Here is a 16,907-nt window from a genome sequence, read left to right on the forward strand (position 1 = left end):
AAGAGTTTGTGTACAAATCCTCATTAAGCATTTCCCCATCAATGCTAAAACAAACATATGCTTATTTTCTCTTCTTCAGAAATGTTTTACCTCAATTACTGAGTAATGCTTAGGTTCTCATTAAAAAATTATTGTAGAAAGACTAAGTTTAAATCTGAATAATTTGAAAATAACCAACTTTATATCAGTTCACTAATATATTGATCACACTATTGTCAACAAGCTAATATAAATTTTTTTGATGTAAGTATAATTCAGGTATAAGTATAGAGATTGATGACTACCCCACTCCAGTGGTAACAGACAAAACAAGAACAAATTCAGTGTAAAAAGCAAACTATTAGAAATCATATTCCCAATTTGACTTTTGTCAAATCTTCTTCTTTCTTTTGAGTGAAATACAGATGAAGAAAAAATAATGCAAGCGTTAGAGGACTCATGCACATACACATACACACATATGTTTTAAGTTTTAAGAACATAAAGAGATAATAAAATAGGCTTAATTAAACAAGTAGTTATACTGTTTCAGTGTTTGAATAGGAATATTAACAACATAGAAAATATTTTTAAATTCAGATAATGTATGTCTATGGTCTTCCAAACATTTATTTTATAATAATGAAACTCAGATGGTTTTACTTTCTTGAAAAGGTTATTATCTTACTGACCAAATGTCTGAAAGCTGTTTTCACTTGCTTGTTCCTTAGTGTATAGATGAAAGGGTTCAAGAGAGGGGCAACTGAGGTATTTAAAACAGCCACTCCCTTATTAAAAGTTGTGGCATCCTCCACAGAGGGATTTATATACATGAAGATACAGCTTCCGTAAGAAAGTGAGACCACAATCATGTGAGAAGAGCATGTAGAAAAAGCTTTTTTTCTTTGTTGAGCAGACGGGATTCTCAGAATTGTCCTGATAATGTATGTGTAGGAAAGAATCACCAGCATCAAGGTGAAGATGAGAGTAACGGCAGCAAGGACAAACTCAATCACTTCTATGAAACGTGTGTCTGAACAGGATAAATGCAACAGTACTGTATAGTCACAGCAATAATGATTGATGATGTTGGAGGCGCAGAAAGGCAGCTGGAGAGTCATTACATGGGGCACAATGACAACTAAAAAGCCAGAGAACCAGGAACATAGGACAAGTTGAATGCAGAGTCTTCTGCTCATTAGAGTTGTGTAATGTAACGGTTTGCAAATGGCAACATAGCGATCAAAGGACATGGCAGCTAAAAGATAAAATTCGGTTGCTCCCAAAAGGATGCCAAAAAAGTACTGAGTGAAACAACCAGCAAAGGAGATAGCCTTGTCTCCAGTTCCAATACTGACTAACATTTTGGGAACAAAGACAGAAGTAAAAGATACTTCCAAAACCGAGAAATTCCGGAGGAAGAAATACATAGGAGTCTGAAGGCGATGGTCCAGGAGGGTCAGAATGATGATTGTCAAGTTTCCCATGATACTTAAGACATATGTTAACAGCAGAAAAGGGAAGAGCACAGCTTGAAGCTTGGCATCACTTGTCAGTCCAAGAAGGATGAACTTTATCACTGATGTTTGTCCCATAGTTAACTTCTGACAAATTAAGGAAGAATAAAATAATAATGATAATGGTTGGAATAAAATTTATCAGGTTTTATTGAAAAATAAAATCAAACTCAAAACAATTAGAAGTAAAATTTAAAACTCAGAATCTTTCTCTACCCCTTATTTTTTCAAAGTCAGATCTTTTAATGAAACAGTTTACACATTTTTCTATTTTGATTCATAAATAACAAAGGTACTGCTTCTTAGAGACATTTTCAATTGTTTCTTCTAAAATGAATCAATATTTGTTTTCATCATTTTCCCACTTGTTTGCACTTTCCTTGTATTCTTTCTATTCTAACTTTCTTCTCTAAACTATTGGATGCTGTCACACATACTTACACAAATATAAAGAAAATTTAGAGAGGAGGTTTTAATTGGGATTTCATAAACTAGCCTTTTAACTCAGTTTATTAGCCAACAAATATATATAATCCAAGATATGAACTCTAGGAATAAAATTGGACTTGCTCACTTTTTTTTGTTGTTGTTGCTGTTTTGCATTTTCTCTTATATCAGATTTCTCATTTTGAACAATAATTCTGTGCATCTACTGAAGTTCAAAGAGTGGATAGATTTTTATTTTAATTCTGAAGTGTCTGGAACTTACAATACTGACATTTTCTGTGTCATGAAAAGTGTTCAATAAATGGCATCACCATTTATTATAGATATATGGATTAATGTGTTCTTGGTGAAATATTAAACTTAAAGAAATATTGTGCCTTCTTCCTATTAGCAGAATCTGCCCATCAACCTATTGCAGTTCTTTAAAAGTCAGTTCAAGCTCTGCTCTCCATAAAATTTTATCTGACAAACACAATTAGCAATAACTGTTTCTCTTCTTCTTTATAAAAATTTATCATAAAGTAAAACTGGGTCATAAAGTAAAATTATTTTCTAATTATATCAAATATGTATAAAGAAAGAAAGTGAAGTCGTTCAGTTGTGTCCGACTCTTTGCAACCCATGGACGGTAGCCCACCAAACTCCTCTGTCCATGGGATTCTCCAGGCAAGAATACTGGAGTGGGTTGCCATTTCCTTCTCCAGAGGATCTTCCTGACCCAGGGATCGAACCCAGGTCTCCCACATTGCAGGCAGATGCTTTAACCTCTGCACCACCAGTACTTTATCCAACTTTTACATAAACCTATAGCCCACAAGAACAGGCTCCACTTTTCTTTATATCTTTTTTAGAGAGCCTAGAAAATTGCACAGATTTGGTAAAAATTTCAATGCAAAATATATTTTTTTTAATTCTCTTTAGATTCATGGGGCTTCCCAGGTGGCACTAGTTGTAAAGAACCCACCTGCTAATGCAGGGGATGTAAGAGATGCAGGTTCAATTCCTGGGCTGGGAACATCCCATGGAGGAGGCAATGGCAACCCACTCCAGTATTCTTGCCTGGAAAATCCCATGAATGGAGGAGCCTGGCAGCCTACAGTCCGTTCATAGACCTATTTAATTGAATACTGTAGAGCTTTATGCAAATCAAAACTACAATTAAGTTTACGCATAGTTTCTCAGATTTTTCTTTTAATATTTTCCATATCAGACATGAAAAATATTACTATGAGAATGATTTTCCTATGCAAAATATAATGAGGTTTCTTTTTCATTTAGCTATTGTTTCACTACTTATGCTGACATATGTTCATATGATGATATGCAATAAGGCAGTGATAGTAATACATTACATCCTTATCAAGGTAAAAATTCCAGAAATATTTTATACACATAAAAAGGTAACTTTGCTAGGAAGATTTATTGTATGATAGAATTATGTCTAGAAAATTTGAAGATTCATGTCTCCTGATATTATAACTATAACCAATTTGCACTTTTGTACAGAACTGTCTCTTTTGTTAACTACCTCTATATTAATGTATTAACATGAACTTATAACATGCTATGCAGTTATACAGTATTGCTGCTAAGTCGCTTCAGTCGTGTCCAAGTCTGTGTGAACCCATAGACGGCAGCCCACCAGGCTCTGCCATCCCTGGGATTCTCCAGGCAAGAGTGCTGGAGTGGGTTGCCATTGCCTTCTCCAATGCTTGAAAGTGAGAAAAGAAAGTGAAGTCACTCAGTCCTGTTATGCTAATAATGAGATAAATGTAACAATATTATAAATTTAAATGTTAATTGATTATGGTTATCTATGTCAGAATATATTATCTTGACTACTTTGTAATGAGTACAGATAAATGAGTGTGATAAATTAAAAATTATGCACAAATAATGATTTTCACAGTATTTTATATTCAGAGACATATTAGGACAGTACTTCCACTATCAAAAGCTAGTTAATTAAATTGCAATATTGCCATAACTACTTGAAATAAATCTTGAGATTTGAACAATTAGTAGTGATTTTCTCCTTTCTACATAAAAATATCTAGTGTATCATATAATTTGAATATATCGATGTTAATCTACTGGTTTGAGGTCCTAGCTATTAAGTTTCAAAATTCTACTTTAGAAATTCACTAATCAATAAATTATATTCACTAAGCAACAACAATATTCTGAAATTTTCATTGTTTAGCATTTTTGACAAAATAAAAACTTTGTAAATAATTCCCACATAATATAAACACTTTACTGAATGAATAAAAGATTTTAAAAATTACAGCAAAAACACTTTTATATAAATGATTTCACCTATTAAATAAAAGATGAACAAAATGATAATTTTATATAAGAAGAAAATTTTATAGGAAACATTTTAGCATAATAAAAGATGATAATCCTTTAAGATTAAAATTAGCATTATTCCCAGAAAAAGAATATATATACTCATATATATAATTACATCTATATATTATCAAATGACAAATATTTCATTCAAACAAGATTTAGCAAAAGATATATTTGTCATTAATAGCTATCCTGTAAGACACTGATTTTTCAAAAGATAAGGTTTATTTGCAGTTGAAAAGATGCTGATAAACTTTCTCAGACTTTTCTGGATAACATTAGTTTTGAATCCCTTCACAATGAATTATATATAACTCTCATGTTTAGTCTCTGTCTCTTTCTGCAGTGGACCCTAAGCATTAGAAACCTCTATCCCTTTGTTCTTGATTACATTTAGGAGGAAAGTTAAGAAAACTGAATCCATGAAAAGTAGGAATTGGAATAGTCGGAAAACAGGAAAAAAGTTATTTATTTTACCACTTTAAGCTCTAATTCTGTGAGCGTGGCATAACATTTTTTCAGCTTGAAAATACCTTTTGCTGTTAAAATATAATGCTTTGAAAATTTTTACCTTTATTTAAGTCAATCAAAATTCTATGAAAAAGAATGCGTGTGCAGTTATGTCAACAAATAAACATGAAAGGTATACAAAAAAAACAGTAATGAGACACATCTCTAGTTAAATGCAGCAGTCATCAGCCCTCTCCTACCTCAAATAGATAAATCAATTCTACCTTCACTCCAAATCAGCTCCTTTTGTGGCTGAAAGAGAGAATATAAACTTTTAGAACCCACTGGGAAATCCTCCCTGGGCCATGAGAATGTGTCCGCTTCAAAACCCTCAGGAAGAGCCTGATTTTCTCTAACAAAGGTAGGAAAATTAGAAGATAGGAGAAGAAAAAGGCCGTCCTCTCAGTACTTTGGCCACCTCATGCAAATACTTGACTCATTGGAAAAGACTTTGATGCTGGGAGGGATTGCGGGCAGGAGGAGAAGGGGACGACAGAGGATGAGATGACTGGATGGCATCACTGACTCGATGGACGCAAGTCTGAGTGAACTCCAGGAGTTGGTCATGGACAGGGAGGGCTGGCGTGCTGCGATTCATGGGGTCACAGAGAGTCGGACACGACTGAGCGACTGAACTGAACTGAACTGATGTAGAGCATATTGGAGAAGGAAATAGCAACCCACTCCAGTATTCATGCCTGGAGAATCCCATGGACGGAGGAGCTTGGTGGACTACAGTCCATGGGTCGCAAAGAATCGGACACAACTGAGCGACTTCACTTTCACTTCACTTCACTATGTAGAACATAAACCCAAGTTGCAATCCCCTGCCAAATCTTCCCTACAATTTCATTGCTCTTAGAAATTATCTATCACTCTTTTTCACATTCACTTTGCTCTGAGTGTATATATTGCTGTTTCCTGGTCACGTAAGAGCATTACCAACTCGATGCTCTTCTTTCTGCGTTCTTTCTCCAGCCATCACAAGACTGGAGTTCCCTCTCATCACAGATCTCAGAAGTGGGCACGCCTCAAAGTAGCCTCTCTGACCATACTACACAGGATAGTCATTATTCAGTCACGTCTGACACCTTCAGTTCAGTTCAGTCGCTCAGTCGTGTCTGACTCTTTGCGACATCATGAATCGCAGCATGCCAGGCCTCCCTGTCCTTTACCAACTCCTAGAGATCACTCAAACTCATGTCCATAGAGTCAGTGATGCCATCCAGCCATCTCATCCTCTGTCATCCCCTTCTCCTTCTGCCCTCAATCCCTCCCAGCATCAGGGTCTTTTCCAATGAGTCAACTCTTCGCATGAGGTGGCCACAGTACTGGAGTTTCAGCTTTAGCATCAGTCCTTCCAATGAACACCCAAGACTGATCTCCTTTAGTATAGATTGGTTGGATCTCCTTGAAGTCCAAGGGACTCTCAAGAGTCTTCTCCAACACCGTAGTTCAAAAGCATCAATTCTTCAGCGCTCAGCTTTCTTCACAGTCCAACTCTCACATCCATACATGACCACTGGAAAAACCATAGCCTTGACTGGACGGACCTTTGTTGGCAAAGTAATGTCTCTGCTTTTCAATATGCTGTCTAGGTTGGTCATAACTTTCCTTCCAAGGAGTAAGCATCTTTTAATTTCATGGCTGCAGTCACCGTCTGCAGTGACTTTAGAACCAAAAAACAAAGTCTGACATTGTTTCCACTGTTTCCCCATCTATTTGCCATGAAGTGATAGGACCAGATGCCTTAGTTTGCTTGACATTTAATACAGAGTAGAATTTTTTTTATTGTTAACATCACTCCTAAATTCTATTATTTTTCATTTGCTTTCATGCTTATTGCATATCATCCACACTAAAATGTAAGCTCCATTAAGTGAAGGACTTTTATTAATGCTAGGTCATAAGCCACTAGGTGTTATGAAAGTGATCAGTACATATTTAAAATTCTATTAATAAATGTGAATTGCATCTTTTTTTTTAACCTGAATTTATTTCATATCAGTTTTCTCTAGTTATGAGCTATTCTAGCATGTCATATTACTTTAACTTTTCATGAGAGATAATCTTTAAATTCCTTTTCTCTAAATCAACACAAAGATACTCCAACATAGGAAAAAAATAAGGTTGACAGATTAAAAACAGAAAACTTCAAATAAATATTTGGTTTATATCAAGTATTTTAAATATACTGATCTGAAAAGACCTCTGAAGTATTCATTTAAGAAAATATATTTCACTCTAACATTTCCTATTTAAGGAATAACAAGAGAAATTTGTCATCTCTGTCTAAAAAATCATTCTGATGGGGAGGGAGGTGGGAGGAGGGTTCATGTTTGGGAACACATGTACACCCGTGGTGGATTCATGTCAATGTGTGGCAAAACCAATGCAGTATTGTAAAGTAAAATAAAGTAAAAATAAAAATTTTTTTTTAAATTAAAAAAATAAATAAATAAAATAAAAAATTCTAATTGAATCATGTGAAAATACATAGAAACATCTATATAAAATATTTATATTTTTATCAGCAAAGTGAATGCAAGAAAAATGAAATGGATTAAACAGCTAAATAAAATGTCACCTTTATGACTATTTTCCTAACTCCATTCAATTTTTTGTAAATTAATTCATGAATTATAATTAAAGAATTATACAGATGATTCTTCTAATCTCCAATATACATGTGTATATCTTCAGTATAAATTCAATTTAGTGATGAGAAATATATTCAACTAAGCATATGTTTAAAAATAATCAGGTCTATAAAATATATAGTGTATGAAATAAACATCTATAAAATACAATAGATTATTAATACAGATGAGATATATATAAATATACAAATACCTATAGGTGGATAAAGCATATATATATATATATATATATATACACATTATATATATACTAAATATATCCATGAATCAAAATGATTGTTATCAATGAAAAATTTCTATATACAAAATAGAAACATGAAAAAAAATTTTGTATGTAATTTGAACTTCTTTCAGATAGCAGTTTATTGCTTGCCTGACACAACATTCTCACACACATACTAATGTAATGATTTCAATATTTTCTCAGGGAATTGTCAGTTTCACTCTTGAACTTCCCTTGATTAATCTATGCATAAATAACATACTTTCCTCCTTTTATATATTATCTCTTCATATGACTTCTTTAGCACTAAATCTAGTATTGTGAAATAACAAGTGAATTGCTCAAATGATAATTCATCTTTCCATGTTCTCTTGGCCCCTTCTTTCAGTATATGTCACATGGATGCTGCCAAATATTTTTTGCACATTTCTTTCTTTGAATCTCTTTTCTGTTTAAAATTCTGCTTCAACATGAATATTCTATGTAATATCCTATATAAGAAATATTTACTACCTTCTCTGTATACCTATGGAAGTTTTTGGCAACTACCAGCTTTTTTTATGATCTCTGTGTGTGTGTGTGTGTGTGTGTGTTGTGCAGAAGGGCATACAGCATTATAGCTTCTAAATTTAAGCCCAGGTAGATTTCTAAGTTACTGTTTTACTGAGGTATAATTGATTTATAATAAATTTCACATATTTAAGATATACAAATTGATTAAGTTTTCAGATTATATCTGTGCAAACACCACCATAATCAAGACAATAAATGTATCTATGGAACACTAAATTTCCTCACATTCCTTTTTAATTTTTTCCAGGCATTCTACTCATTCCCACACAACTAACTTATTGTTATAACTATAAATTAATGCATATTTTCTAAAATTTTATTTAAATGTAATTATGTATTTAGTTCTTAAATTTAGGTCTTTGAACCATTTTGAGTTAATTTTTGTACACAGTATGAGGTATGGGGCCAAATTCATTCTGTTGCATGTGGCTATCCAGTTTTTCTATTACCGTTTCTTGAAAAGACTGTCTTGGCACCTTAGAAAATCAGTTAACCATATATACGAGGGTTTATTTCTGGGATCGCTTTTCTGTCCCATTGGCTTCTATGTCTATCTTTTATGCCAGTGCCAGTATTACAACTGTTTTTATTATTGTGGCTTTGTAGCATGTTCTGAAACCAAAAAGTGTGAGATTTCCAGCTTTGTTCTTCTTTTATATGATTGTTTTTTTGGCTATTTGGGATCCTTTGAAGTTATATATGAATTTGAGGGTAGGCTTTCCATATCAAAAAAGAAAAACCAAGCTGAAGCTGAAGCTCCAATACTTTGGCTACCTGATGAGAAGAACTGACTTGGAAAAGACCCTGATGCTGGGAAAGATTGAAGGCACGAAAAGGGGATGACAGAGGATGAGGTAGTTGGATGGTATCACTGACTCAATGGACATGAATTTGAGCAAGCTCCAGGAGTTGATGATAGACAGGGAAGCCTGGCATGCTGCAGTCCAGGGGTTTGCAAAGAGTCAAACATGACTGAGTGACTAAACTGAACTGAATCATAAATTTTGTCTAATTTCCTTTACACAGCATAGTTGAGGCTTTCATGTCATTCTGTGAATCAATTGTTTCTATTCCTGAATTTTATTCCATTTTATGTTTATACCATTATTTCTTTAATCTTTTCTTACGTAATGTGCATTTGGGCATTTTAGGACATTTTCACTTTACAGATACAACTATAATGAATATTTTACAAGTTTTGTATACAGGGATGCTTTAATTTCTCTTGGGCAAATACCTAAAAGTAAAATGACTGTTTAACTTTTTAAAGAATCCACAAAACTGTTTCCAAAAGGGCTATAATATTTTATATTCTCCACTACTTTGTGTAGGAGTTTCATTTAAACCATATCTACACTAAAATTAGGTACAGTCATTCATTTTCATTTTCAGTTATTCTATTGGGTTTGTAATAGTATCTAAGCGTTATTCTAATTTATATTTTCCTAACGAATAAGATGTCAAAATTTTTTCCATGTGGTTATTTATTATGGATACATGTTTTTCTGTGAGGTGTCTGTTTAAGTCTTCTGCCCATTTATATTGAGTTGTTTGTCTTATTCTTAAGTTGTAAAAGTTATTCATATATTTTAGAAAAAAGTCCTTGATCTATTTAACAACCATTTTCTTCAGTTTTGGCTTAACATTTCACTTTCATTATAATGTCTGTTGAACATTAAGTATTTGTTTTTAAATTCCAATTTATATGGGCTTTCTTTCCTACATTTTTGTGCTTTAAGAGCTTTCCTCATTTTGTGCTTTGCCAAATGAGTATCACTAAGATTTCTCCAAAACAGAAATATCCTTTGTTTTTTTTCAAAGTTTTATAGTTTTAAGACTTACATTTAAACCTATGATTCATCACAAGTTAATTTTTTAAAAAGGTGTGATACAAGGAAAAAGGTATTTAACATGTATATTATTATTTTGTATATAACTAAAAATACTTCTAACACATTTATAGAAATAATAATCTGGCAGTCCTTTCCCTCTGTAATTGTTTAGCACTTCTATTTTGAAATATGAATAGACCTATTTCTGTGGGTCTATTTCTGGACTCTTTTTTAATTTTAATTTTATTTTTTAATATAAATTTATTTATTTTAATTGGAGGTTAATTACTTTACAATATTGTATTGGTTTTGCCATACATCAACATGAATCCGCCACAGGTATACACGTGTTCCCCATCCTGAACCCCTCTCCCTCTTCCCTCCCAGTACCATCCCTCTGGGTCATCTCAGTTCACCAGCCCCAAGCATCCAGTATCACGCATCAAACCTGGACTGGTGATTCGTTTCATATATGATATTATACATGTTTCAATGCCATTCACCCAAATCATCTCACCCTCTCCCTCTCCCACAGAGTCCAAAAGACTGTTCTATAACATCTGTGTCTCTCTTGCTGTCTTGCATACAGGGTTATTGTTACCATCTTTCTAAATTCCATATATATGCGTTAATATACTGTATTGGTGTTTTTCTTTCTGGCCTACTTCACTCTGTATAATAGGCTCCAGTTTCATCCACCTGATTAGAACTGATTCAAATATATTCTTTTTAATGGATGAGTAATAATCCATTGTGTATATATCCCACAGCATTCTTATCCACTTGTCTGCTGATGGACATCTAGGCTGCTTCCATGCCCTGGCTATGATAAACAGTGCTGCGATGAACATTGGGGTACACGTGTCTCTTTCAATTCAGGTTTCTTGAGTGTGTATGCCCAGCAGTGGGATTGCTGGGTCATAAGGCAGTTATATTTCAAGTCTTTTAATGAATCTCCACACGGTTCTCCATAGTGGCTGTACTAGTTTGCATTCCCACCAACAGTGTAAGAGGGTTCCCTTTTCTCCACACCCTCTCCAACATTTATTGCTTGCAGATTTTTGGATTGCAGCCATTCTGACTGGTGTGAAATGGTACCTCATTTTGATTTGCATTTCTCTGATAATGAGTGATGTTGAGCATCTTTTCATGTGTCAGCCATCCTTATGTCTTCTTTGGAGAAATGTCTATTTAGTTCTTTGGCCCATTTTTTGATTGAGTTGTTTATTTTTCTGGAATTGAGCTGCATAAGTTGCTTGTATATTTTTGAGATTAGTTATTTGTCAGTTGCTTCATTTGCTGTTATTTTCTCCCATTCAGAAGGCTGTCTTTTCACCTTGCTTATATTTTCCTTTGTTGTGCAGAAGCTTTTAATTTTAATTAGGTCCCATTTGTTTATTTTTGCTTTTATTTCCATTATTCTGGGGGCTGAGTCACAGAGGATCCTGCTGTGATGTATGTCAGAGGGTGTTTTGCCTATGTTCTCCTCTAGGAGTTTTATAGTTTCTGGTCTTACATTTAGATCTTTAATCCATTTTGAGTTTATTTTTGTGTATGGTGTTAGAAAGTGTTCTGGTTTCATTCTTTTACAAGTGGTTGACCAGTTTTCCCAGCATCACTTGTTAAAGAGATTGTCTTTAATCCATTGTATATTCTTGCCTCCTTTCTCGAAGATCAGGTGTCCATAGGTGTGTGGATTTATCTCTGGGCTTTCTATTTTGTTCCATTGATCTATATTTCTGTCTTTGTGCCAGTACCATACTGTCTTGATGACTGTGGCTTTGTAGTAGAGCCTGAATTTAGGCAGGTTGATTCCTCCAGTTCCATTCTTCTTTCTCAAGACTGCTTTGCTATTCGAGGTGTTTTGTATTTCCATACAAATTCTGAAATTATTTGTTCTAGCTCAGTGAAAAATATCGTTGGTAGCTTGACAGGGATTGCACTGAATCTATAGATTGCTTTGGGAAGTATAATAACTTTCACTATATTGATTCTTCTGATGCATGAACATGGTATATTTCTCCATCTATTAGTGTCCTCTTTGATTTCTTTCACCAGTGTTTTATAGTTTTCTATATATAGGTCTTTAGTTTCTTTAGGTAGATATATCCCTAAGTATTTTATTCTTTTCATTGCAATGGTGAATGGAATTCTTTCCTTAATTTCTCTTTCTATTTTCTTATTATTAGTGCATGGGAACGCAAGGGATTTCTTTGTGTTGGTTTTATATCCTTCAACTTTACTATATTCATTGATTAGCTCTAGTAATTTTCTGGTGAAGTCTTTAGGGTTTTTTCTGTAGAGGATCATGTCATCTGTAAACAGTGAGAGTTTTACTTCTTCTTTTCCAATTTGGATTCCTTTTAATTCTTTTTCTGCTCTGATTGCTGTGGCCAAAACTTCAAAACTATCAAAACTATGTTCACTACTATAGTCTTGTTCCTGTTAGGGGAAATGCTTTCAATTTTTCACCATTGAGGATAATGTTTGCTGTGGGTTTGTCATATATAGCTTTTATTATGTTGAGGTATGTTCCTTCTATTCCTGCTTTCTGGAGAGTTTTTATCATAAATGGATGTTGAATTTTGTCAAAGGCTTTCTCTGCATCTATTGAGATAATCATATGGCTTTTATTTTTCAATTTGTTAATGTGGTGAAATACATTGATTGATTTGCGGATATTGAAGAATCCTTGCGTCCCTGGGATAAACCCCACTTGGTCATGGTGTATGATCTTTTTAATGTGTTGTTGGATTCTGATTGCTAGAATTTTGTTGAGGATTTTTGCATCTATGTTCATCAGTGATATTGGTCTGTAGTTTTCTTTTTTTGTGTGGCATCTTTGTCAGGTTTTGGTATTAGGGTGATGGTGGCCTCATAGAATGAGTTTGGAAGTTCACCTTCCTCTGCAATTTTCTGGAAGAGTTTAGTAGGATAGGTGTTAGCTCTTCTCGAAATTTTTGGTCTGGACCTGGGCTTTTGTTTGCTGGAAGATTTCTGAATCCAGTTTCAATGTCCGTGCTTGCGATGGGTCTGTTAAGATTTTCTATTTCTTCCTGGTTCCGTTTTGGAAAGTTGTATTTTTCTAAGAATTTGTCCATTTCTTTATTGGCATATAATTGCTGACAGTAGTCTCTTATGATTCTTTGTATTTCTGTGTTGTCTCTTGTGTTCTCTCCATTTTCATTTCTAATTTTATTGATTTGATTTTTATCCCTTTGTTTCTTGATGAGTCTGGCTAATGGTTTGTCAATTTTATTTATCCTTTCAAAGAACCAGCTTTTGGCTTTGTTGATTTTTGCTATGGTCTCTTTTGTATCTTTTGCAGTTATTTCTGCCCTAATTTTTAAGATTTCTTTCCTTCTACTAACCCTGAGGTTCTTCATTTCTTCCTTTTCTAGTTGCTTTAGGTGTAGAGTTAGGTTATTTATTTGACTTTTTTCTTGAGGTACGCCTGTATTGCTATGAACTTTCCCCTTAGCACTGCTCTTACAGTGTCCCACAGGTTTTGGGTTATTGTGTTTTCATTTTCATTTTTTCTATGCATATTTTGATCTTTTTTGATTTCTTCTGTGATTTGTTGGTTATTCAGAAGCGTGTTGTTCATCCTCCATATGTTGGAATTTTTAATAGTTTTTCTCCTGTAATTGACATCTAATATTACTGCATTGTGGTCAGAAAAGATGCTTGGAATGATTTCAACTTTTTTGAATTTACCAAGGCTAGATTTAAGGCACAGGGTGTGATCTATCCTGGAGAAGGTTCCATGTGCACTTGAGAAAAGGGTGAAATTAATTGGTTTGGGGTGAAATGTCCTATAGATATCAATTAGGTCTAACTGGTCTCTTGTATCATTTAAAGTTTGTGTTTCCTTGTTAATTTTCTGTTTAGTTGATCTATCCATAGGTGTGAATGGGGTATTAAAGTCTCCCACTATTACTGTGTTATTGTTAATTTCCCCTTTGATACTTGTTAGCATTTGTCTTACATATTGCAGTGCTCCTATATTGGAGCATTATGTAGTGTCCTTCTTTGCCCCTTTTCACAGCCTTTGTTTTAAAGTCTATTTTATCTGATATGAGTATTGCTACTCCTGCTTTCTTTTGGTCTCTATTTGCATGGAAAAACTTTTTCCAGCCCTTCACTTTCAGTCTGTACGTGTCCCCAGTTTTGAGGTGGGTCTCTTGTAGATAACATAAATAGGGGTCTTTTTGTATCCATTCGGCCAGGTTTTGTCTTTTGGTTGGGGCATTCAATCCATTTAAGTTTAAGGTAATTATTGATAAGTATGATCCTCTTGCCATTTACTTTATTGTTTTGGGTTCGGGTTTATACACCCTTTTTGTGTTTCCTGTCTAGAGAATATCTTTTAGCATTTGTTGGACAGCTGGTTTGGTGGTGCTGAATTCTCTCAGCTTTTGCTTGTCTGTAAAGCTTTTGATTTCTCCTTCGTATTTGAATGAGATCCTTGCTGGGTACAGTAATCTGGGCTGTAGGTTATTTTCTTTCATCACTTTAAGTATGTCTTGCCATTCCCTCCTGGCCTGAAGAGTTTCTACTGAAAGATCAGCTGTTATCCTTATGGGAATCCCCGTGTGTGTTGTTTGTTGTTTTTCCCTTGCTGCTTTTAATATTTGTTCTTTCTGTTTGATCTTTGTTAATTTGATTAATATGTGTCTTGGGGTGTTTCACCTTGGGTTTATCCTGTTTGGGACTCTCTGGGTTTCTTGGACTTGGGTGATTATTTCCTTCCCCATTTTAGGGAAGTTTTCAACTATTATCTCCTCAAGGATTTTCTTATGCTCTTTCCTTTTGTCTACTTCTTCTGGGACTCCTTTGATCTGAATGTTCAGGCATTTAACACTGTTCTGGAGGTCTCTGAGATTGTCCTCATTTTTTTTATATTCGTTTTTCTTTTTTCCTCTCTGATTCATTTATTTCTAACATTCTATCTTCTAATTCACTAATCCTATCTTCTGCCTCTGTTATTCTACTATTTGTTGCCTCCAGAGTGCTTTTATATCATTTATTGCATTATTCATTATATATTGACTCTTTTTTATTTCTCCTAGGTCCTTGTTAAACCTTTCTTGCATCTTCTCAATCCTTGTCTCCAGACTATTTATCTGTGATTCCATGTTGAATTCAAGATTTTGGATCATTTTCACTATTATTATTTAGAATTATTTATCAGGTAGATCCTCTTTTATTTGGTTTGGTGGGCATTTATCCTGTTCCTTTACCTGCTGGGTATTCCTCTGTCTCTTCATCTTGTTTATATTGCTTCATTTGGGGTGGCCTTTCTGTATTCTGGCAGTTTATGGAGTTCCATTTATTGTGGAGTTTCCTCTCTGTGGGGGTGGGGGGTGTTGTACGGGTGGCTTGTCAAGGTTTCTTGCTTAGGGAAGATTGTGTTGGTGTTCTAGTGGGTGGAGCTGGATTTCTTCTCTCTGGAGTGCAATGAAGTGTCCAGTAATGAGTTATGAGATGTCAATGGTTTGGAGTAACTTTGGGCAGCCTGTATATTGGAGATCAGGGGTGTGTTCCTGTGTTGCTGGAGAATTTGTGTGGTATGTCTTGCTCTGGAACTTGTTGGCCCTTGGGTGGTGCTTGGTTTCAGTGTAGGTATGGAGGCATTTGATGAGTTCCTATCAATTAATGTTCCCTGGAGTCAGGAGTTCTCTGGTGTTCTCAAGGTTTGGACTTAAGCCTCCTGTTTCTGGTTTTCAGTCTTATTTTTACAGTAGTCTCAAGACTTCTCCTTCTATACAGCACCATTGACAAAACATCTAGGTTAAAGATGTAGTTTCTCCACAGTGAGGGACACCCAGAGAGGTTCACAGAGTTACAGGAAGATAAGAGGGAGGAGGGAGTTAGAGGTGACCCAAATGAGATGAGGTGGAATCAATAGAGGAGAGAGCAAGCTAGCCAGTAATCACTTCCTTATGTGCACTCCACAACTGGACCATTCGGAAATGTTTATGGAGTTATACAGAGAAGAGAAGAGGGAGGGAGGAGAGAGAGGTGGCCAAGAGGATGAAAAGGGGGAATCAAAAGGAGAGTGACAGATCCAGCCAGTAATCCGTTCCCTAAGTGTTCTCCACTGTCTTGAACACACAGAAATTCACAGAGTTGTGTAGAGAAGAGAGGGGGTAGGGAGGAGACACAGGCAACCTGGTGGAGAAAAGGGAGAGTCCAAAGGGGCAGAGAGCAGTCAAGCCAGTAATCTCACTCCCAAGTAAAAATGGGTACTGAAGATTGGGTTCTTAAAGGTACAAAATTGATAACAAATACTGAAAAGCAAAGATTAAAAATCTAGAGTTTGGAATTTCAAAAATACAATATTAAAGAAAAGAAGAAAAAAAAGAAAGAGGAAAAAAACCTCAAAAAATATAATAAATAAATATATATATATGAAGTTTGCTTTTAAAAAATAGGGTCTTTTTTTGCAAAATAATAATAGGTTATAAAAGTGAAAATTAAAGGAGTAATAGAGGTCTTAAAAATTAAAAAAAAGAATGATAGTAAAAATATATCTAGGACTTTCTCTGGTGGTGCTGTGGGCAGTGTGGGGTCAGTTCATTTTCTGATAGTTCCTTGGTCCGGCTTATATTTCTCAAGATCTATGGGCCCCTTCCTATGTAGTCGGTACTAACTACAGGGTTTTAATCTATTGCATCTGTCACTTCCAAGGTGGTTCCCTCTGTTTTAGCTTCTTCTGTTTGCTGGTCTCTTCAGTGTCTGATTTCTGCCCTGACACAAAGAGGGCGGTGATGGACACTTTTTTTAGGCTCGCTTGTTCAGTCGTGCT

General features: G+C 34.8%; 1 protein-coding gene across 1 annotated transcript; it reads right to left on the reverse strand.

Annotated features, from left to right (window-relative positions):
* Positions 1-638: 638 nt before the first annotated feature.
* On the reverse strand, positions 639-1,574 carry LOC138078966 (olfactory receptor 2AP1-like). Its single transcript, XM_068971751.1, has one exon. It carries the CDS (start codon positions 1,572-1,574, stop codon positions 639-641), a length of 936 nt encoding a protein of 311 aa, XP_068827852.1.
* Between the last annotated feature and the right edge of the window lie 15,333 nt (positions 1,575-16,907).

This window comes from Capricornis sumatraensis, chromosome 4 (assembly GCF_032405125.1).
Source record: "Capricornis sumatraensis isolate serow.1 chromosome 4, serow.2, whole genome shotgun sequence".
Classification (NCBI taxonomy): domain Eukaryota; kingdom Metazoa; phylum Chordata; class Mammalia; order Artiodactyla; family Bovidae; genus Capricornis; species Capricornis sumatraensis.

Bases quoted from the DNA above. Each gene is read 5' to 3' on its own strand.
- LOC138078966 (XM_068971751.1), bottom strand. From the start codon at position 1,574: ATGGGACAAACATCAGTGATAAAGTTCATCCTTCTTGGACTGACAAGT.